Source organism: Periophthalmus magnuspinnatus, chromosome 22, assembly GCF_009829125.3.
Source record: "Periophthalmus magnuspinnatus isolate fPerMag1 chromosome 22, fPerMag1.2.pri, whole genome shotgun sequence".
Lineage (NCBI taxonomy): Eukaryota > Metazoa > Chordata > Actinopteri > Gobiiformes > Gobiidae > Periophthalmus > Periophthalmus magnuspinnatus.
The window spans coordinates 17,109,795-17,133,370 of NC_047147.1; the positions used below are offsets into that span (position 1 = coordinate 17,109,795).

General features: G+C 39.1%; 2 protein-coding genes across 3 annotated transcripts in view; one reads left to right on the top strand and one right to left on the bottom strand.

Moving 5' to 3' along the window:
* The window catches only part of ttll5 (tubulin tyrosine ligase-like family, member 5), a 40,927-nt gene extending 19,232 nt beyond the window's left edge, over positions 1-21,695 (bottom strand). Inside the window, exons 1-25 of the mRNA XM_033988055.2 lie at positions 21,583-21,695; positions 21,170-21,221; positions 19,950-20,056; positions 19,723-19,805; positions 19,112-19,218; positions 18,716-18,846; positions 18,556-18,638; positions 17,893-17,962; positions 17,722-17,806; positions 16,975-17,076; positions 16,819-16,910; positions 16,630-16,737; positions 8,076-8,157; positions 7,637-7,698; positions 6,069-6,160; positions 5,589-5,621; positions 4,255-4,341; positions 4,085-4,176; positions 2,960-3,022; positions 2,295-2,425; positions 1,816-2,047; positions 1,107-1,224; positions 547-693; positions 363-454; positions 81-238 (exon numbers count right to left, since the gene is read on the bottom strand). Of these exons, the coding sequence (XP_033843946.2) occupies positions 81-238; positions 363-454; positions 547-693; positions 1,107-1,224; positions 1,816-2,047; positions 2,295-2,425; positions 2,960-3,022; positions 4,085-4,176; positions 4,255-4,341; positions 5,589-5,621; positions 6,069-6,160; positions 7,637-7,698; positions 8,076-8,157; positions 16,630-16,737; positions 16,819-16,910; positions 16,975-17,076; positions 17,722-17,806; positions 17,893-17,962; positions 18,556-18,638; positions 18,716-18,846; positions 19,112-19,218; positions 19,723-19,805; positions 19,950-20,056; positions 21,170-21,221; positions 21,583-21,598 (2,425 nt within the window). The 5' untranslated portion in view covers positions 21,599-21,695. The remainder of the gene's footprint in view (positions 1-80; positions 239-362; positions 455-546; positions 694-1,106; positions 1,225-1,815; positions 2,048-2,294; positions 2,426-2,959; positions 3,023-4,084; positions 4,177-4,254; positions 4,342-5,588; positions 5,622-6,068; positions 6,161-7,636; positions 7,699-8,075; positions 8,158-16,629; positions 16,738-16,818; positions 16,911-16,974; positions 17,077-17,721; positions 17,807-17,892; positions 17,963-18,555; positions 18,639-18,715; positions 18,847-19,111; positions 19,219-19,722; positions 19,806-19,949; positions 20,057-21,169; positions 21,222-21,582) is intronic.
* A 428-nt stretch (positions 21,696-22,123) lies between these two features.
* erg28 (ergosterol biosynthesis 28 homolog) lies at positions 22,124-23,339 on the top strand. 2 transcript variants are annotated; one of them, XM_055231089.1, is made up of 5 exons: positions 22,124-22,211; positions 22,446-22,584; positions 22,743-22,833; positions 22,906-23,024; positions 23,106-23,339. In XM_055231089.1, exons 2-5 carry the CDS (start codon positions 22,452-22,454, stop codon positions 23,192-23,194), a joined length of 432 nt encoding a protein of 143 aa, XP_055087064.1. In that variant the 5' UTR covers positions 22,124-22,211; positions 22,446-22,451; the 3' UTR covers positions 23,195-23,339. The 2 variants fall into 2 exon arrangements, with proteins under 2 accessions (XP_055087064.1, XP_033843945.1); XM_033988054.2 differs by having other exon boundaries at positions 22,130-22,211; positions 22,425-22,584; positions 23,106-23,333.
* Positions 23,340-23,576: the final 237 nt, after the last annotated feature.

Consider the following 23,576-nt stretch of genomic DNA (forward strand, 5'->3'; position numbering starts at 1 on the left):
TTCCATTTACACTTCTAAATCTCACCATCAAAAAAAATACTAAAACACGTCTAAAAGAGAAAAGTACTGACAAGACTTACTTCTTGAATCTCCACAGTTGCCTGGCTCTCCCGAAACGTTCTGAAACATTTCTGTAGACATGTCTTTGTTTAGTTTGCAAACTTTGGATCCGAGGAAGACGATTGCCGATTTATTCTTTTGTGTGTAGTACGTCAATACGTCTTCCAGGTCATTTTCACTTTTCGAAAACAAAAACAAAACACAATAAGGAATATCTGTTAAATCTACTCAGCAGATTGTCAGAAGCATACACTTTTATAGCAAAGGATAGCAGTAGTAGTAAAAGTATTGTGTTTGCCAACCTCGCTGCACTGATGTACTCTTGAAATACAGTGTTGTTAATGCAGTGCTCCTCTTTATTACATTCTTGTTTTTTCACCATATGATCTGTTTCCTGCCAAGATAAAGCATGTCAGAACAACCACAGTGTTTGCATTATAGTCTGCAACAGTAGGCTGGTGTTAAAGCAGGTCTGAGAATGGGCACCTTGTTGTAATGGTGAATGAACTCCCCAAGCTGCTGGGACAGGATGCGTCTGCGGTCTTGAAGTGGGAGCTGGCGATTGGGCAGACCCACCTTTATGTCCTGCTGAAGGTTACTGGCAGCTTTCTTTAGGAATCGTATCACCAATTCCTGTGTAGACATCAACACACACAAGTCGAATGTTTGGTTATCGTCTACCTGATTTGCTGATAACTGCTTTTTTTCTGTGAGTTATCATTGAACACAAGTCTACTGTGTGTTTCAGTGTAACCCTAACTGTAACAGAACCAAGATTCTTTCACAAATGCTTTTTCTTAAGTAATAAAATATGTACCAATGTATTCCAATTGACCAATGAGTATTTTACACACACTCCAACCACATTTTTTTTGTGTGGTTTGTGCACATTTCAACCATAGCCAAGGTACAGATGAGTAACAAAATCAGAAGGGAAAAACTGGCATCAGTACACGAAAAGGACATCATTTTTCCAGCACATTCTACCTCATGTCCATTATACAACAAAAAAGCAGATTTTTAAAATGGTTACAGTAATATGGTACCATTTGGTCATTGTCCTTGTCTGGCCAAGCTGGAATGGTGTTGGCTCTGCTCTCAGCCAAAAGTCTTTGCTGGACTCGATGAAGGTAGGAAGAAAAAGCCAGTCGGGCCTGTACTTTACTTGTAAAATGAAGCATAAGAAAGAGAATATGATTACAACATAAATGTGCAAGTTAAAATAATGGTATAGTAAAAGCAAACAGAGAATCAACATTATACACACACACACATACACGCACACATACAAAAGCACACACACACGTGCACACACACACACAGTTTTGCAGAGAACAGATAATAAAGAATGCTGTGTGGCTTTGAAAGTTAGGATGCAGATGTTACACCAGTCAGGACATTTACCCACATTCTTTCAACTGATATTTGACCCATGGGTGACTTTTAGAAAGCAGCTTAACAAAACAGTGTATCTTGTCCTCCACATGTCTTAAAAAGATGGAGTGTCATTGCGGCATTTATGGTAGGACATCCTACAATACTCATTCTGTTGGGTTGTTTGTTCTGGAAGAGCATGACAAATACAAGCAATAATATGTGTTAAATATGGCAGAAGCCTGTTTTATGTTAAGAATTTTTTCTTTAGCTCTATGTATTATGGTGGTTAAAATACACAACAGATCCAAAGTAAAGTGTAAAAGTGTAAGGAGAATAAAGAGCTGCCAGTATGCGGGCCCGCCCAGAGTGCTCACTGACCTCAGGTCCCAGCCCTGCTGAAGGATGTGAAGCAGATTGACTCTGGGTCTGCCGTCCCACGTCGCTGCCTCTGAGCTGGACACAGGTTTACTGTGGAGAGCATCCAATGGCAGCGCAGTGACCACCTGACCTGTGTACTCTCCCACCATGTGTGCGCTTGGCTCACACTGCCCATTCACCTCACCTCCCTCTTGACTGCTGCTTTCTGTTGGAAAGCCCTTGGATTCCTTCCCTGAGGTACGCAGCATTGCAATAAAAGGTAAATGTCTGTTGACTCACTTACATTTTGAGCACATGAGTCAAAAACTGAGGCATTTACTGTTGATAGAGTAAAATGAAGTCACTCAGAGTCATAACTGGCTAACCTCAACATGACATGGGAGAGCTATTTATTGCAACCAACAGCACATTAGCAAAAAGGTTATTCCTCTAAGTTAGAGCCTTTTCAAATCGTGATAAAAAGTGGAGTGGTTTCCTACCAGATTTCCTGTTGGACGAGCAGTGAGAGCGGTGGTGCAGGTGTCTCTTACGAGCCTCCAGAGACTGCAGCTTCCTCTCGTACTGCACCACATGAGAGCCGCACAGCACATCCACCTGCAGCTGCATAGTCCTGAGAGACACAACATCAATGTCAACACAACACTCATAAAACTAGCAACAATGATTTATTACTTTATCATAAGCTAGTACAGAGCACTGAGCAGAGCATGGCTTTTTTAACTGAAACTTAAACAAATAAAATGTATAAACACAGAATACTTCACTCAAGTACAAATAGTGCATGCCATAAACTACAATGGGTATGGAAAGTTCAACTTATAAAGAGACTGAGGAGAAATAGACCCCAGTTTCCTGTCATTTTCTAATAAGTCTTTCTAAAATGATATAAAGAAAAATTGTAAAACAGTGGTTAGGTAAAAAGGCAAATCTAAAGACGTTTTTCCCTTCTATCAACAAGTTTAATGCCACAAAGCCACACAGACATTGGGTGCAAGCTGGAAAAGCTGACAGTACAACATCTTCTCAGCTGTTCCTCTTACCTATCCAGTCAAGAACCAGACAAACGCCACATCAGAATCCAACCTTTTCCACAAACTGATGTCGAGATTTATTTCCCAATCCTGACCACACTGGAAATGCTTACCTTCCATGGAAAAGTCTGTGCGCCAACATGGAGTTCAATGATGTCTTGGACTCCAGATATCCACTGAAAAGAGCAGATAATACGAAAATTACAACGGCTATAAAGTCATGGGCCCCAAAGTGTCCCCACCTCCTTACTTTACTGCAAATGTGTTAAAATGAGCTGTTGGAGATTTTGCTACTTGGGAAGCAGCCACTTCTAAATGTGCTTATAATTCCCTATACCAATCCGTAGTAAAACGGTACACTAGTCTCAAACATGGATTCAATCAAACATAACAATATTATTACATTGAATGGTAAAACACATCATTGTTTAAATGAATCTTGAATAAAATTGTTTTAGAAATATTATTGTAAAGTAACTGTCTAAATGTGACCATAAATTGATACTTTGCAGTGACACCATACTGGGGGGATTGCATATGCATGTCTATGGTGGAATGTTCAGCAATTACCATGGTGACACAATGTACACATTAGCAAAGACTGACAAAAATGTTTTAAAAACTTCTCAAAACTCAAGGAAAATACAAGATGAATTTAAACAACACATTTTCAAAAGCCAGTGATTAATACAAGCGTTCATGGTCCTGTTTAGGAGTTTGATTTTCAAAGGAAGGTGAGAGTGACTAATTGAAAAACTGCTGGATAATGCTAGCCTGCTTGTGACTGTACCGTAATGTAATTTAAAATGGACTGTTTAACAGTAAAAATCAGCTCACCTGTTGTAGTTCAGTACAAGCCAGATATTTATGGTCAGATTGTGTTAAAACAAGGCTCAGATTAAAGTCTAACTTAAGAACGGAACAGAGGTTCAGACAGAGCAAAGCCTTCAGTTAGCATCACACCCCCGGGGAATGTTGATAATATCAGCTGCAAAGTATCAGTTCACAGTTTGACGTTATTATTATATGTTTTTTGTTTAGATTATTGGCTTTACTTTTCTGTGATTCAATTTAGTATTCTTGGTCTGTCAATGTAAGCCTGTACAGACGTAAAACTGTAACCTGGTTTATCAAACCTATCATAGTTTTATCTCATATGATTTTGTGTTTTTATTTTTTAAAACCTGCATAAAAAATATACCACATTATGATGAGCAGCTAGTACATGCATAACATACCTGTAGAGCTCCCATGTTTCAGCAGTGGGGAAAATTCTTATGAAGCCTCCACGTCTCTCATATTCCTCCTTTATTCTCCTCAGCACTTTGACCTATAAATGACACATTTAGAAAGTAATACGTCTTTACAAAGTGTGTTGGAGCTGCATATTTTATGAATGGGACCTCACTTCTTCAGCTGTAAGATTCAGAGTGCTGTCACCTTGGCCTTTTAGCACGTCAGTTTCAGAGTTACTGGACAATAACTGTCGGCGTCGCTGCATGAGGTCAGAAGGGATCCAGTGTTATTCATGACTACAGGCTATTGCGAAAAAACTAAGTATCAATTTCCAACACAATTGCATACCAGAGTTTAACTTGGATATACTTAAGCCTTTGACAGATTTGACTTTGTTTGGTGGGATAGCACATGTGGTAAATATTTATCATAGTGTTATTAGTCAAGTGGCATTTTGTGAAGAAAAGTAAAAAAAGAAAAAAAAAGATGAAAAATACAGGATTCCCTATATCTATGCAATCAATACACAAAATTCCACCAAAGTGCAGGGACAATTTCTGTGCGAGGAACACATTTTGATGATGGTTTGTACATTCAGTTCAATTCAAGAAAATATGGTGTCATGTTTTTTTATTTGTCAAATAATAACTTGCTTAAATTAGTCAAGCTTTGACCTTTATTACTGCCATTTATGTCTGCTGCCCATGTCCAACCGGGAAGTAATTACATATTAAGAATTACATAAACTTGACAAATCATTTGCCAAACTAAGTGATGCAATATATTTAGTATAATCATTTATATAATCATGATTTTTGACATACACGTTATCTTTAACAGCCTATATCATACGTTTCAGAATAGCCTGTGAGAAGTAGGCACTGAACCCTTCTCCCCGTGAACATGAATTGCATACTTTGCTCTGTGTAGCTTTTCTGGCTGTATCCTTAGCTCATACACGACCAGCCCGTTATTGACAGCTTTGGCATGCAGGTTGGAACTGAGACCAGACGGCAGGGCACAATCCCACAGGATCACATACAGAATTTGTCATAAAAATAGCAGAGGGATTACATTTAATTTGTCTCACACAGCCAGGGGGGGCAACCAGAGCCAAAAAGTGACATGGCCTAATCCGGCTAAAAAAGACCTCATCTGTTTGGTTTAATCACAGTGAAGAGAAAGCACAGGTCTCCTCTTTGCCCTGCTCAGCCCATTGACTGTATTATTAGCGCTGCTTTACGCCATTGATTTTTGGAGACTTTAGGATTGTTAAGAAGTGGTGCATTGCAGTAGTACTTGCTTCCAAAAGCCACTTTGCTAATGTAATGAAGTGCCTATTAAACATACCATTAGGGATCGATATTGGGAGCTGTCATTTTGAAAAATGGCAAAGCCACATAATGAAATGAGCAAAGGAGAGGCAATTTCTTACCAGCAAACATCAGGTGGTTTGCAAAGGGACAGACAGAGAAGAATTAATATGAATGACTCAGAGGAACTTACCACTATAGAGTGTGCAGTAGTTTTCTGTGGTCTCTAAGAAGCAGTGAACACAGTGAGTAGTGGTCAGCAGTGTAGCGATATAGTGAGCATGTGAAGGCTAGCCAAACTATAATCAAATACAGCTAAATTATTTTAAAACTTGCACAGGCATATACATTATAACATTGTGTCTATTTTCATAAAATAACTGCTCTCGATCTCACAGATGGAACCAACAAAACACATTATCCGAGGCATAATATTGGAACATTATGGTATTTTTACATACGGTATATAAAACGTCACACAATGTAAAACTGTACAAACTGCTTCATTCAGACAGTGTAATCAAATTAGCTTTGTTAAGCATGATTTTTCCAGAAGTCATTGAACGTGGTTCTCTAAGAGTATGCAGCAGAGCCCAGGTCCAGGGCAGAGACAGCACTGGTTCACAGGGTAAATGAGTGCAGCTCGTGGTTCTTGGCTGTGCATGCTGAGTACCTGTGCTCGTGGAGCCAGATGCTTCAGGCTGGGGTCCAGTGTGGCCCGTTCAGTGCGGGGCTGTCTGGAAAGAGGGTCCTGGCACACCAAACCTACACAGAACCACAACCATGCGGAGGGTTATTGTTGTGACAGCAGCATTAAAATATGATAGTCATTCACATTCTTTCAAGAACTGAATGAAAGGGAAATTGTGTGTAAGAGGCCAGAATAAAGCTACAATAACTTGCATTGGAAATGCTACTTTTAACACATGCTTTTTATTGTATAATCACTTAGAGGAATGTAAAGTGTGAACACCTGTGATGATTCTCAACACACAAAGGTAAATGCTTGTCATTCCAATAGCATTTCCCATCTCACTAAACTCGTGCTGAAAGTTAATGTCACTTGAATGTTTATGGTACAACTTGCATCCCCTCTCTGGCTGAATTTCACCTATTGACAGCTTTGAGCTCCAGGCTATTTATACTGTCTCATCTAAGCCGTCAGGTAAGAATCAGTCTGCTGCCATGCCTTGCCTAAACACAGCAATTATGAGAAACATGGGTGACACAGAGCCGGCAGCTACGCACGGGCGGAAAGTGAATGCTAATGGAATGCTGTCATTAGTTGCAGGTCTGGGATGGGACCCAAGTGTTATCAGCCAACAACCACTTTGTTTGTTTGCTACATAACAGATGTGCAATGTTTTACATGCCACTGCTCATTTTCTGTGAGACTTGCTGTAACGTCTCAGTCCAAAGATAACTTGAATTTCTTTAATGACGGATTGATGAGCCAAGAACAGTTTAAACCTGGTGAGTGTGGACATTATGTACTTATGCAGGCACACGGCGTACACATTCACTTTAATTCACTTCCCAAAAAAAAATTTAAATGTCACTACAGTTTTAGGTGTAGAAGGGGATGCACTAGGAATCCAGGAGATGGGTGAGTTACAGGGTGAGGCGGCCACGGCAGTCATCCGGGTGACATGTGACATTTCTAATAGTCACTGATCAGCTTAGCCTTTTTAACCGAAAGGTCTACAGTCAATCCTCTGTCAGTAAAAGCATGTGGCTTGGAGCTGAGTTCAGATTTTGGAGAAAGTTTTTGTGTTGAATGGCAATTATTAAAAGTGTGTATTGTATTATTTGTATTTGTTTTTATTTGATTTGATTCATATCCTGCAAGCCCCATTGTGTGGAATGAGTGAATGACATGTGTTTATAATGAATTACTCTAACAATAAATCCTGGCAGCATATATCTGAAGTCTGTGGTAAAGTTGTTTTGTTTAATTTGAGTGCTGAACAATTAATGAGAGACCATAGCACAGACCTGTCACTCCCTCCCACAAACACTGTTACGTAAACAGTCAGTGCTCATCCTGCTTAAGGCTTCACAATTTTATTTTTCAATCAAGCCAAGATGAAATATATAGGACCTTTGAAAGAAAGAGAATATCTATACTATATATAATACTTTGCATAAATCAAATATGTTATGATAAAGAGTAACAGTACTGCATGAAGTGATTGTTTCCTTCAGTTTTGTGCATACAAACAGGTATCAGCTTACACTCACCCACAAGTGAAAACATGTCTGCAATCATGCTGGCTTTTATCTTCAGATCCAGAGGTGCATCACTGTAAATAAGCAGTACAAGCATCCCAGTACAAAGTAAGGACATTTTCAGTGGACACAATTTGATAATGTACAGAAACACAGTTCTTATTAGACCTGTGTAATTGACCATAAGTTAATAGAGGTAGAGATCAGTTTAAGGTTTTTTTTAACGGAGGGGTCTACAGGCAATCCTCTGTCCATAAAAGCATGTGGTTTGGAGCAGAGTTCAGTCTTTAGTGGAAGATTGGACTATTATGTTAAATGGCAATGATTAACATTTAAAATCAGGGAAAAAAATATTCATTTTTTGCTATACTGGCCAAACCTATAGTTCTTATAAAAGTAACAGCAGTAAAGTTGATCATTTAAAATCTAGAAAACTAATCAAAGGACCTACCATGCCAGTGAGGGGGAAAGATTGACTTCTAATAACCAAGGTTTGAGTTTAGCATCGATTAGGACGTCAAAGCCATACAGTTCTGCAAAAAACATGAAAAAGCATGTGTTAAGGTATGTAGGCCCAGTCGTGTTGTCATAATGGTAAAATTCAAAGTTGATTTCAATACTAAGGAATAGGCTCGATTCCGATACCACGATGATAATAAAATCACTTTTTATATAATAAAATGTAATTTTCAGCACTAAATAATGGTACTTTTAAAATTTTCTTTTTATGTTATTTTAGTTCTGATAAATTCAAAACTATTCTAAAACTATTTGGAAAAGTTCAATTTGCTTTATTATTATTATTATTATTATTATTATTATTGGATCAATACTTGCTCAAATTAATTTCAATACTAGTTTCAGTTGATTAGTATCTGATTTTCGATACTTTTGACAACCCTACAGCTCAGTAAATGGTACTTAATAGCATCGCCAGGATCTTCCGGCTCTTGATTACATGCATGTTTTGGAATCATTTGCTCACAAAGAAGCATTCACTCAAGAGATTGGTCCCCTTACATCAGCTAACTACACACACATTTCATCTGTCATGGAGCTGCTTGTGTAACACTGGAGATCAAAAACCAACTCTGTCGCTGAATCATTCAGACACCCAGTTTGTAATGTTGTCATGACTCTGGGGTTAGGCATTCTGCAGGTTGTCACTTCATATTAGCATAAATGTAGTGAAATAATGGCAACCAGTACAAATAGTTTAACCACCAGAAATTAACATCATAAGAAATGTTGAAAATTTGGCTATAACTCAGAAATGGATGGCAAAGAGGTTACAAAATAGTTTGAGACTGAATGACAAAACATGAATGTGCAAATGAGAGATGGCTCCTGGTTAGTCTTGTGCTTAATAAAGACAGCAGATCTCTGGGGAGTGACACCCAAAGGCGACAGTCCACAACTTTTTACTGGGATGGGGCAAACCCTACAGAGGCGGAGGGAAAATGCTCCTAAAGACACTTCAAAAGGACAGACTGTGTTGAGATTAGGCAGGGGGGTGGGAACTTCCAAAGCCACCATAACCAGAACTGTTTGTTCAAGCGTTGCAGGTCAATGCCAGAGTTAAGTACACAAAAGCCAGTGTGACTTCAAGCGATGCCCTGATGCTGCACTTGTTTAAATCGTGTCGAGAAAATTGGAGGCAACATGGATAAGAGTTAGCACAGCCTCTTTCAAGTTCTTGTAATAGTATCAGCTTTATTCATTTTATTAAACTAAGACCATCTGTTACAACTTTCATTTCTCAAAAACGCAATGCCAAGATGTTAATCATTCCAAAACTGGCATTGAAATCATATGTTGATTTTTGCAGATAAAGATTCTATTAATGATCATGGAGTTAAAGCTGCACTATGTCACTTTTCTGGGGGAGGGTTCACCACTTGCTTGTTTCCTTGCAGAAGTTACTACTTTGTCCAATATGTTCCACAGTAAGTTAAGTCTATGTCCACAGTGACGAGCAAGAGACATCACCAGGCCAAGTTACATGTTGGATCTGTGGAGAAGTGACCCTACTCACAGTTAAAATGTATCTTTTTCAAGGTATTTTTGAGCAAAAAACACCTGTTACTGAATAAATGCAAGATAGGAAAGCTTAATGCCATAGTGTGGAAGATTCTACACGCAACGATCACATCTCCGTGGGAACAGAAGTTAGGATAACTCACCAGAAAAGTTACATATAGTGCACCTTTAAAGACACTTTAATATTGTAATATGGACATGGTAAAACAAAAGAACTGCATCATGTATCCCCATAACTACATTAGCTTCCAGACACTCAGAACCAGTGATAATTTTAAACAGTCCCTTTCCCATTCTATTATTATACAGAGCCACATTGGGACAGACAGAGACTAATTGAGAGCTAAAGAGAGTGTCACGACAATTTGGGTGACGTATAGAAAAAGGCCTGGAGTAAATGTGTTAGGGCTTGGAGTGGCACCACAACAACAGGGGAAAATGGGGAGGTGTACGCCCCAGCCAGCAGCACGGCAGACCCCGACAAAGCGACTCCATGTGTGCTGTGCATTTTCCCCCAATTAAGAGCAGAGCGTCGGGCCGCGCGTCACTACAAACGTTTGTTCTGTGGCTGGACGGCTGCTGGAGGGGGTGCGGGGGGCTGCTGTTAAACGTACCCGCGGTGAGGCCACAACAGGCATGGCAGACAGAGGAGAGGATCACACCCTCGAGACAGGAGGGAGGAGGAGGAAGAGGAGGAGAAAAATGTGACATGATGAAGAGCATTTTTGGTGTTATTGGATGGGCGCTGCTGGAAACATTACCACAAGAGACAAACGCCCAAAAGACAATAATCCCCTCTCTCTCCCACCCGTCACATGCAGCAAATAATAGCAACACTGAATTAGACAATTGAATTAGTCTTGCATCATTCGTGAATAACTTATTGCTCTTAAACTCTGGAGTGCTGTTACAAGGAGCAAAGGGAGGCAGCCCGGAGCCACAGTCATGAAAACACAGAGCACAACAAATTAAAATCACTGCCTAACGCGGTATTATCATAGCGGGACTGCAGGACATTAATCATTCTTAAACAGACAGAGTTACTGTCATCATAGGGATACGTACATCACACTGCAGAGAATGGGAGAGTGGGAGAGCAATTCACAGACAGGAGATCCAACCACACTCAGCACTTAATGAGGCCCGTGGAGTGGAACACAGGACCAATAAGTGGAATGTTTTGTGTGTAATAAAATAGGCCTTTGGCTTGGCTAATCAGATCTTAGTCAAAACATCTCGTAATCAGCATCCCTCAGCAAAAAGCCTGTCCATTAATCACACGGCAGCGGTGAGGAGCTGTATGGGTGGCATTTTCTCCCCTCACATGTGCGCACACTTCATGTTCTGATGTTCAACCAAAAATCATTTATTTTTATTTCTTACCACATGAGACATTACAGCTCTATAAAAAGACTTCCTTGGCTTGCAACATGACCATTTATATGAACCCTTGTTTGAAAATGCTACTATTATTAAAGGTATACAATAGCAATTTGCAAATGAAATGATGAAATACTTTGAAAACCGTTATTGGTCTTCCTAAAGTCAAGCAAATCTAGTGCGTGCTTTGATCTGGGTCCATGTTTTATCACATCTGTACAAGTAAATTATGTACCTGTTAAAAGCTGTAATTCATCATCTGAAACCTCAAATGAAGAGAGAGCAACTCCGCATGTCTACTCAGTGGCAAAGTGAGAGAAAGTTCAAGAGGAGGAGGGAGAGGGGCTGACAGGAGCTTAGCGAACATGAGTCCTTGGTGGTTTGAGCAGGGTTTATGTAAGAGAAAGCCCGCTGAGATGCGAGACTGGAGCCTGATACTTGTGTCAGACACCGGTCCCTACATGTCTCATATGCTGGGAACTTGTTCAAATGCACAAGCAGTGGATGAGGGTGGTCCACTGCAACCGTCACTGTCTGTCTTCTGAAACCTAATCTGGTAGAATCTCTGTGTAATTAACTTGCTTGGGGCGATGTAAAGACAACAAAAAGACTCTATGGGTTCTAATGTAAGCAGATCCAGCTACAACTGTGGTGTATCATGTGTTTCAGTAAAAGCCATACAACCTAATTGGCTTTGTGCTATTCAATATATGGTAGAATAAATTTGCTGCACACTCCACAATACTTATGTTCATTATATACCACAGAATAGCCCCGAAGGTATTTTACTAAGAACATCTAAGTGGAGACCGACTTGTGGATGAAAACTACAAAATGGAGTTACCCAGTAAGGGCTGTAATCTAAAGACGTGTCCTGCTGATCGAGTAGTCACCTAAAAAGGGGACATGACAAAAGCTCTGTATCTGACACAATCTGTACTTAGAAAACTACACCTGCACGGAAGTTCATGCAAAAACAACTATTTAAACCAAAAAAAATACAAGGAAATTATGGCCCTCATTTATGAAACTTCCATGCGGCGAAATCGGTGTATTTGGTGTACAACCAAAACAAGGCACATCGGGTTTTATCAAAACTGACAGCAGCGCATGGTGCGCAGAAATCGTGCGGCAGGTCTGAGGTGGCATACAAAATGCACTCATTTCAGATTAAAGGCAAACTGCACAGGAAAACAACTTTTAACTACATGACATGTACTGCCCCTTAATATGCTGTTTTTTTAGGATCAGACCAAAAAAGTGTAATTACTGAAGTTTGGTAATCATGACCATGTGCACTAGTAAAGTATTGTTGATGCTATGCTTTACCACACATCCCAAATTATCACCATGACCTTTGTATTTAAGCATAAAACAACCCTATGAATAACTTTGGACATCACTCACTGCACATCAGCCCAACACATGAGTTCGGGTTGCAGCACCAGTCAACAGCGGTACATTATGAATATTTTGGGGAGGTTCATTCAAATGACACTGGTTTCTGCCGTCACATTTAACACCAGCTGCTCATGTGTACGGCAGGGTCGGAGTTCTGCACACAGTTTCATAAATACCACACGCCCTCTGCCACATTTACAAAAATACACACAAATATACAGCCTTTTCACCACAATCTTAATAAATGAGGGCCAATGTATTTAGATAAAAGACAGATTCAATTTGTGAATCATGAGTGTAATCTGCCTTTTTCCAAACACATATAAAAAAAATTCCACATCTTCAGCTAACTCAAACTTCTGCTTACAAGCTAAATAAAATAATTAGTTGACTTATACAAATTTGATCTACTAAGACACGATCAACCAGTTAACTAAACGACTAAAGGGGTATAGCCCTAAATGAGGTACAATAAAACTAGAGAGATCATTGCCATGGTACCCTGTAGTAGTAACCAATATCCTGTTCCAGCAGCCATGTTCTGACTATAAAGTTCTACTCAAGGTGTCGATGCATTCGGTCCCAGGGACTGAACGCATCGACACCCACATAAGTGAAGGGGGGTGCAATTTACATTTGTTCATACGGTAAATTTCGGATTTGTTGACATTCAGCCTTTCCTCATAGTTTCCTGCAGGTGACACATTTAAAAAGCATTGTCCTGATGCTGATTACTTCCTACCAACACAGCGCCCAGTTCAGAGTGTGCGGCTTGGACCCCTACTCTCAAGAGTCCACCAATACGGGGTATAGCTTTCAGAGGCTGCTTGAGGGAGGAATCTTTGTCTCTTTTTAAAAACATTTCAGTTCTTCTTTGTACTACTCAGTCTGAACACATTTTATGATGTAAACCTTTGCCTTTGCCATCTGTTCTTCTGTAGGCCAACCATGACAGCTGGACGTTTGGTTGGAACTGAAAGAGTGGGCAATGTGTATCAAGCAAGCTATTGCTCTGATGAGAGTACTGTACTTAGAGAACCTTTCAAAGTGTGTCGGACTTATTGTCAAGTAGACTGATTTCTGTGTTGGCAGCGGGGTCAAGAAGGTTGTAGTTGTCTGGAGCGGGCACGTGTGCAGAAGATTGCAGAAGGAGAAAGGCTTGTCCTTCTAACCATGTTGTGCTGCTCACTTGTGCTGTTGTCATAGAACGGGACCCATAGTTAATTAGGTTGAGTTCAGATGAAACGTACTTCCACAGATTGGAGCATGTTGACTGAAGGATGCGTTGGACTCTGTTATGCACGTAGGCATAGAATGACTGGTTGTATATGTACACTTTGCTGTCTGTGTAATACTCTGTTGTCCATTTCTCCTACTATGAACTTTGCAATTTCAACTGAGAGCAATGCAGCACACAACATTAGTCTTGGGATTGTGAGGTCTTGAGCACACAAGTCTAAGTTTTCAATGTCTTTAGCTCTGTCCTCTGGGGGACAGGCCTCTAGAACTGCAGGTTGATTGGAGGTGGCTTTGAGTAGTCTGGTGCTTGCTTCAGAACATGAATAGCTTCTTGTTCAGTGGCAAATGACTTGAGTTTATCATCAACATAGAAATCTCGCTCAATGAATGTGCGCACATCACTTCTAAAGTCTGCTTCACTAGTAGCTGCTCCTTTTTTAGGGCTGTATAAGGCGACGGTGGGGGAGGGACTGTTCCCAAAGATGGACATATGCATGCGATACTCAATGACTTTGGAAAGCATGCCATTATATTTGTACCATAAGAAGCGGAGAAAGTCTCTATGGCTGTCTTTGATGACAAAACATTGGAGCGTGTTCAATGTCAGCTGTTACAGTAACTTGCTCTTTTCTGAACCTCATGAGCACCCCAAAGAGGCTGTTGTTTAGCTCAGGGAGCACTTCAGTCGAACCTGATTTTGTTAAGTTTCCTCAGATGATGAACAAGAAACAGAGGAAGGTACCCGCATTTTTGATTCTGACCAAGAGATGGCACAACTTCAGCATGTCCTCTATAAACTCCAGAAAGTGTGCTTTTACTTCAAGCCCTTTTTCCAGAGTGCATTTGAGTCACATGAGATGGTCTAGTTATTGTCGCTGCCTGATAGAACTCAGAATCCATTATTTGAAGAAACTGCATCACTCCTAGAAGTTTTTGGTTGTCTGCTGTGTGTGCAAAATCTTGTGGACCAGTGCTGTCCACATTGCTTCCTGACACATGAGGGCTTGTGAGGCTGTGACAGTACTCAGGAGTCTTTGTGACAACAGTAATGTGACTGCTACATGATTGAATATTGCTTGCAAGATCGTCCTCTAAAATTAAAGTCTTGTAGCTGGTCACTTGTAGGGGTCTGTGTACTTCATCAAGACAGACATCACCAACACCCACCCGTCCCAAGTACAATTCCTGAGCGTATGGGGTGTCGCCTGAGCCCTTTATCTGTTCTCTGACTTTATGAACCCTTAGTACATCACTGCCTAGCAGAAGAAGTATGTCGATGTTGGTGTCCAAGGGTGGGATTATGCAAACAATCCGTTGCAGATGAGCGTGGTGATTAGCAGCTTCTGGGGTAGGTATGGTCTGGGGTTGTTGGGAATGTCATTACATTCGAGGATTGCAGAGGACGACTTTTTAACTTTTTATTCACTGACTCCACTATGAAGCTTCAAGTTCTTCTTCCTGATACTCCTGTGAGTCCACTGCACATATTTAACGTGTAAGGGTGACAACAGATGAAATTTACTGGTTCCAATCTTGTGTAAACACTTACAGAAATGTGTATAAATATCTGTGCTAAATAATGTCTATAGACCAACAATGACATGCACAGTCAATGAATTTAAGTAGTTAGCATAACCATATGAATTAGCGTGTGAATTGACAAGCTAATTTACATAACACTATCACAATAACAATATTATTTTTCAACATGTAATACACATTTACACATATTAAACAAACACCCAATAAAGAAACACCAGGACTGAAGAGTGGCCATTTTCGTTACACTATTTCCAATCAGAATTTCGCTGCTGCTTTAATTGCAAGATGTTTGCTGCAAACGCCACAGCAACAGAATTCATGCGCTCTAGTCGTATTATACCTCATTAGAGTTACCTTCACAATACCTGCATACCTGCTACAATTACACCCTTGGTTGAGGTGTCTTTCAGCCAGCAGTGATGTTCAAGGCTCAGATAGCATCTCTATGCAGGCAACTGTCAGATGGTGTGAGATGATGCTGTGTCATGTCCAAAACAACCCAAACATCAGCAATCAGATGGCTATTATGTCTACCACAAGCCTGTCACAACTGTAGAGGCGCTCTTTTGTTGGCACATCTGAGCGGCAACAGAAAAGGTGAATAAGTAAGGGAGAATGTCAAACACAAGATAAAGGCTAAAGGACACTCAGAAAAAACTCATTGGAGTGCTAGTGCACTTCCAAATCCACACTCACCGAGACTGCCAGACAGAAAGAAAGGGCGCAGACAATTAGTGCCAACATTAACATGGGTAATGGCAGCAGAAAGGAGCTGAGAGGCACACACAGCCAAGAACATAGTGAGACTAAATCAGGAACAAGGGAAGGAAGTTAAGCTGTCCACCACTTCACATCTCCACAGAAACAAGCCACACAAACGTATGTTAGAGACAAGACCACACTAACTGTCCATGTGTTAAACCCAAAACAAAGAACAAGTGTTTTAGGGATTAAAATGGGGGCAGTCTAGACTATGGGTGTATTCCTAAATGTTTGAGAAATACCTCACTCTATGAGTAGAGAAATTATTAATGATGAACTAAAGTTAGTTAGTTTAGTTAAACATTAACTAAATTAAAGGTGCACTATGTAACTTTTCTGCCATCTGCTCTCCATCAATGTTATTGCTTTGTCTGAAATGTTCCACAGACGCTTGAAAAAAATGTGTGAGCAGGCACACCTCTCCACAGATCTGACCTGTAACTTCGCATCTGCTTTTCTGGTGATATACCTAGTTTAATCTCATACTGTGCAAATTATCGCCATAGAAATAGCATGTCTATGGAGAGAAGCAGCTGACAGAAAAGTTACACAGTGCACCTTTGAATAAATGTGTAAGGTATTTAACTTTCATCTTACTTTGAATCAAGATTGAGAAAAATAGATTAAAAAAAATTACATACCAAAGCAGTTTGTCTTATGGGGCACAAACATCTTGCAGGCAGCAGAGATCTGTGGCTCCGCACTCAGCAATGCTTTGATAATGAGGTCTTCCACCTGCCGCATCAGCACTGGAACACAGTCATGAAAACCAGTTAAGACCATAACATTTAAGGCATATTTCTGATTAGAACAATATCATTAAAACTTACACATTGTGTCCTTCCCTTCTTGCTTTAAATAGCGTAACACAGCACTCATACTCCACTTGTTCCCATAATCCTCCACTTCAGGGTCATCACAACTAAAGAGGAGGATCAACAAAGGTAACTGATTGTAATTAGTACAAAAATTTATATGGTGATTACCTGACATAATCGCTGCTCTTTTTGTTCACACTGTAGTTTGTAAGATGCATAAAATTGTTTTTGATGTTTTTGGACGTGCGGTCATATTTTACAGTGGCAAATCTGAAAACAGGAAAAAGAAAATCATGATGTAATTCTTTGTCTGGTAAAAACTGTAATTTGTCTTTTAAAACTACTGTTCACATAATGGACAATTCTTTATTGTGTGTGGTATTATACCTGAATGCCAGCAAAAACCAATGGAATGTTAGCAGATAAAAGCAGATGGAGGATTTGTGATTTATTGTTATGGTTGACAATAAGGCAGACAAGAGGGCAGTGTTCTCTTACTGTATCTGTCAGTAATGTGGGAAGCCAATTAATTATATCAACTATTTGTGTGTGAAAACATATTATACAATTCATAAATAATTCATTCATGCCATTGTTACAAAAGAATTGTGGCCACAGAGTCTCAATGAGATATCATCTGTTAATAATCACATAATCAGGAAACATATCTCCCAAATGAGACAATAGATAGCTTTGTTCTACCATCGCTATGAAGGACTTTTTAGGAGAGATTTTACTGCCATCTTGTGGTGGTCATCTTCTATTCACTGATTGCTTTTCCAGTGACCACATATTCAGTGCCAGACCAGTGACTAAGAAGTACTGTGGTTAAATTGTTTGCATGTATAAGTTACATTTTGGAAAAAGAAAAGTTTCACCATCATAAAAGCATGATTTGAAAGCATAAATATTCACCTTGCCAAACCTTCCTCGTAAACATATATCAGTAGTGGATCATATGAAGTCACGAGTACATATAAGCGCATGTCAAACTTAAAATCTGCAAAAGCAAAGTGAAAGAAAAGAATTATGTTTTTAAATATTTTGAAACTTCTCTAAACAGATGAGTATAAGAAACCATCTCACCATCTATAAGTAAAGGGTTGTGTATATAACGGGAGACCAAGATGTTTTCATCCATTGAAATTTGGTTTGGCTGTGAAAATGAAGAATTCAATGTCAAATGTCAGAAGTTATTTTGAAACTATAACTGTATTATTATTATTCATTAAAAAAGTGATTGAAAATGTCTAGATGTGGTCAGTTTTCTCTATAGGCCCATAAAACACAATCGGGTGTGGGAGATGGGTCATTTATGAGGCTGAAATGTGTTGCAGGTGGTGAAGTAAAGAAGGGGGCAAGAACAGGGGGGCAGTGAAACGTCACCACTGGCTACAGTTCAGAGAAAAGCCAAACTTTGAAAAAATGACCGTATTTCATTCTTCCCTACAAATATCTCTCTGACATTCTTTCCACTGTTTCATAAAAATGCCTCAGAAGAAAAAATCTTAGAAGAAAAGCATATGTTTTCCGAGAGTAGTTTCTTCAGAAAGGCCTGTGCTTTGAACGTTTGTGATTTACTCTGCAAAGTCTATTAATGTCTAATTCTCTCTGTGAAGACAGCTGTTTAAGTGCAACTCCCCACACAAAAGCCATGAGAGACTCCATCCTTCCACACACACTCTACACGATTCTCTTTTATGTGAATTAGACTAAACATCTAATAAACTCATTGTTGTCTAGACTTACATTGCTAACTAAATAAATGCCTCGTCCTCTTGAGGATGCTACAGGCTTGATGATCCATGGTCCCTTGTCCTTTGCAAAATAGCCTAATAAGATTAAACAGAAAAAGGTGAATTCTTCATGTATTCATGAATTAACATAATTTTGGAACAGAAAGTCTTACTACAGAAATCTTGATACTCGGATGGAAGCACAAACGTTTGAGGAACGATATGGAAGTTTTTGAAGCCGTGGGACTGCTGCATCCGTTGGATATTTTTATAAAGGCGATCTTTGCGTGTCAATTCGTAAGATCTGAAAAGTGAGCAGGGGGGCAGATATATAACACTTCACAACTCTTTGACACTGACAGAACAAAAATATACACAAAAACAATAGGTCGCCCTCTGCCCGTCAATATGATTCATTCATGTTTCAACAAGGCACCTTTCCAACCTAAATGTGCTTTGCTTTGGGGTAGCCAACAAACACATTGCCTGTACTAAAGGATTTGAAACCTCTCAGAGGCAATATTTATAACACTGACAAGAGCCGCGATGGGCTTTCTTTTTAAAGTTACCTTGGAAAGTGGTTGACCTTCTGGAAGTCTTGGAGGCCGCGGAGGATGTAAGGCTTTAGGTGAGATCCAGTCCACATGAGGTTGAAGTCATTACTATTTGGGTGTACCTTTATGCCGACACAGAGATGGATTTACTAAGAATGCTATATATAAAGTGCCTGCCTAGTTTCTACTCTTTAAACCATCTTAAAACTCAGGACAACTTATATGACATCATCTTATTGTTTTATTTGTAGTTGAAATTTTGCATGACCACTTGATGTTGAGAGAAAAGCCAGATGTTTGCAATAAAAGCAGTGGTACACGCTCATCTCTGCTTTTGAAGGGTTAGCAGGAGTCAAGAAGCACTCAAATAAAACAAAGAGGTTTAATTGTAACTGCTTAAGAAGACAAATAGCGGGGATTGTCTGCTGTCGTGCAGTGGAATTATTGTTATTGAGGTCATTTTATTTTTATTCCTCAGAGCATTCTCAGGCTTTGACATTATCAGTGCGAGGAAAAATGTCCGATCTCACAAAGGAAAGAGGCACATAAATAGCAGCAACTTGGAAAAACAATGTTGGCCAGATTTAAGCCAGTCTGTAAGATTTATATGATTTAAATGACATTACCTCATGGAATCCATGATTGGTGAGTAATCCTCGAACCAGGCGGCTCTCTGTACGCACTATCTTAAAGGCCATCTTGTAGCGATCTTGGAAAAAGACAAATGCACAGGTTTTTTTACTGTACATTTTAACATAATAAATTCTACTATAATCGTTTATCGTTGTATTTGTTTATCTAATGTTCATCATTGTTTATTACATAATTCATTTCCATTTCAATTCAACAATACCTCCAATTGAGCAAATTCTGTCATCTTTTGAAACAATGGCTTCAGGAATAAACAGGAGAATGGGAATTGTCTTGCTAGCGCCGCTCCAGGCAATGCAGGGAAGATCACTTGTAGATAAACACACATGACCCATAATGTAGTTAATATTTTATACATAACAATCTGTCACAAAGAGACATTTTATTTTAAATTTCGTTGGTTTTGCAATACATGACTTTCCTATGTATTGCTGTAGGAATGTATTTATTTTTATTATGCAGATTAGTCAGACACATACAGTGTAAACAAATACGAACCCATGTACAAGTAATGCTATTAAAACACACAATATCTTCTGGACTGAATCCTGTCAGCTTAGTAACAAATCAGTGATATGCTGATGGAGCAGAACTTCACCTAGGTGTCCATGTGCTTCATACCACTTAGAAATATCTTGACATGTTTAATCTGCACTGTAGTAGAACCATAGTACAGTTTAATGGTAAAGAAAAGCAAAAGCTGCTAAAAAAAAAAAAAAACTTTACTTTTTTTATTAATTTAATTGTGTTAACTATTGTCTAAATCCTGTAGAAATTAGGAGTCACTGTAGTACAAAAATATATAGTAAATAGGTATGAAGTTGTCAAACCATTTATAAAGAATTTATGTTTGAATAGAATGAAATGTCATTACATAGAGCATCTTCATCATCTATACATCTAGCATATTGTTTCTGTCTGCACCACAAAAAGTAATTTGACCTTTGCATTATTTAGTGGTCTGAATTTCTGATGAAGTACTAAGGATCAGTACAAAACAGGAGTACAAATATATTATTTAACAAGCTGTAAATTGATTAAGTTAAGCAAGGGTAAAACAATTGTATGAGTTCACGCAGGTGGAGTGGAAAGTTACACTCCCGTTATGTTAAAGAAAATTAAGACTTGTGCACACTTTTATACACATATTCACACATTTTAATATACTGTATTGATGCATCATGACAGACGATATCAAGACCATCAAATTATATTCTTAATAATTCTTAAGAAATTTGAATATTTGATTTGTAATGTCCCAATTCAGCTTATGTTGAAAGAAATATAGCTAAATATGGCTTGAGTTTACAAGGCATAGCTATCAGTGAATGATCAACAACTTAATATTGACAGTTATTTCTGATAAAGTACACTCAGGTAAAAACACTCATCTCTGCCCAAGTGTGTTGAATATGGACTTACTCGTGCTCATCTTCTGAGGACGATTCAGAGTCCTCCTGATCCCGGGTGATAGCTGGCATTTTGCAACGAAAAGGAGACGGGAGAAAAGGTGAAATGCTGTGTGTCTCGCTTTATCTCGGCATCTACACAGAATACAGCCATGAGTCATACAGCAAATCTTCTCCTGCTACATCCTTTACTATTAAGAATCGCATTATAAACACCTTATTCAAATAATTTGACATTTTTATTGATGCAAAATATTCCCTTTCACATCACCAGCACTTGCACTTGATATTTGTTACACATTAATTACCAAGTTACTAAGCAGCGCGCAGTTGTCGTTATAGGCAGCTAAGCTATTAGAAACATAATCAGCTAAATTCAAAATGAAACGTACAACATTTTTGAGATGGCAACGACTGGTTATTTACCTTGAAAAATGGACATCTAATGATGAGACTGTCTTTCGATTAACGTAAACTGCATTTTTCTATGAGCAAACATCTAAAGGCAAGCAGTAGTTCCCTTATTTTTAGCGCCTGCTACTTCCTAGCAGGGGTTTGGCAAGTAATTATCACGCGGCTAATCCTCCTGGTTATTACAACAAGCGGTTACAGGGCATTCGCAATGAGTGTAAATACGATTAAAGTACAGAGTGAACATGAATCTATGTCTGTACATGTTAGGGTTTTGGCTGCTTAAAATATATAGCTTATGTTAATTCGGAATTCACAAATTCTGACAATTTGGAAGATTAAGTATCAAAGAGTAAGGAATAACAGAAGTACATATGTATTTTGAATCACTTACACTCTTTGAATGGGCACAACCAAACTCCCGCTGATTGGCTTACGGTAGAATAAGGCGGGATCGTGCGCTCAAATGTCAAATGGCCAGAGTGGTGTGATTGGATGGAACCACTTTGAAGCCTTCTTATTGGAGAAAATCAGAAGAGGCATAAACAGCTGTTTTCTGAAGAAGAAATACACTTCAGGGTCCTATTTACATGTCCAGTTTGCGTTTATACATGTGTAATAGCTAATTTAGGAGGCGCTCACCGGTAAGTACAAACAATATAACATGAGATATTGTACAAATGACAGCTGAATCTGAATAACGTGCACGTTTCCCTGCCGTGTTATATGATCAGTCACCTGTTTGTAATGTGTTAGTGAGGAGGCGACTAGTCTGCCTCACCAGAGTCGGGACATTGTCCAGATTTGGACCTCGTGTGAGCCCAGTTTAGTAAATAATGCCCCTTGCTTTTTGACAGGTGTGTCTCTTTCACCTATAGGCAAACATGAGTCGCTTTCTGAATGTGCTGAGGAGCTGGTTGGTGATGGTGTCTGTCATTGCCATGGGAAACACAGTGCAGAGTTTCAGAGACCATAGCTTTCTGTCAGAGAAGCTGTACACTGGCACCCCAGAGTATGGTAAATTGAATTCCCATTGACTTGTGTACAAAGACAGTCAGTTATCCTTTATGATTTTAAACCATTATCATGAAATAAATGAGCAACATTAAAACAAGTGTACTTAATGAGCTCTGGTTCTTGTCATTATGCTATTACATGTGTGTTTTTTCTCACAGTGAATGGTCTTCAGGCTCGGACATTTGGAATCTGGACATTACTGTCATCTATCATTCGATGTGCTTGTGCCATCGATATCCAGAATAGAACGTAAGCCTTCTACTGATATTTCCAGTATAGGATTGTATTTGTTTTATACCACTGACTTGTGTTTTTGTACAGGCTTTACCACATCACATTATGGACATTTGTTTTGGCACTGGGACATTTTTTATCTGAAGCCTTCATTTATAAAACTGCACCCTTGACCATTGGTGTCATGGCTCCTCTGATTGTAGCAAGTAAGTACATGTATCTTTGTATGACAGCATGGTTAATAGGGAATAATGCTTAAATGTTGTTTTCATTTACGTGGGTTGTAGGTTTTTCTATTATTGGAATGCTCATAGGTTTCCAGTGTTTCCCAGAGACACAGGAGGACATTGGAGCACGACAGAAAAAAAGGAACTGAATCCCACAAAAGCATTTCACTTACTTTTTTGGAGCCCCCCAATATCGCACCATGGATGGGTCTTGCTGCCACTCGCCTTGAAGAACAAAGACAGATGTGAACTCCTTTCCTACTGTTCATCAAGATTAATTTGATTATGAGGGATTTTTAAAAAAAATTTATGAGGAGTTTGTTCATGTTCATACTCAAAACTTTCAGGCATGCAAACAAACTGGTCTCAAACCTATAATTTTAATATCTTCTGTACATCTTAATTAAAGTCAGTTTTTATTAAATCTTTATGTGGCAAGTGTATGGTTCAAGAAGACTCATTATTTGACATTTATTTTGGTAATTCACTGGGCAGTGGGTAATGATTGTATTTTAACATGTTTTTATTTTA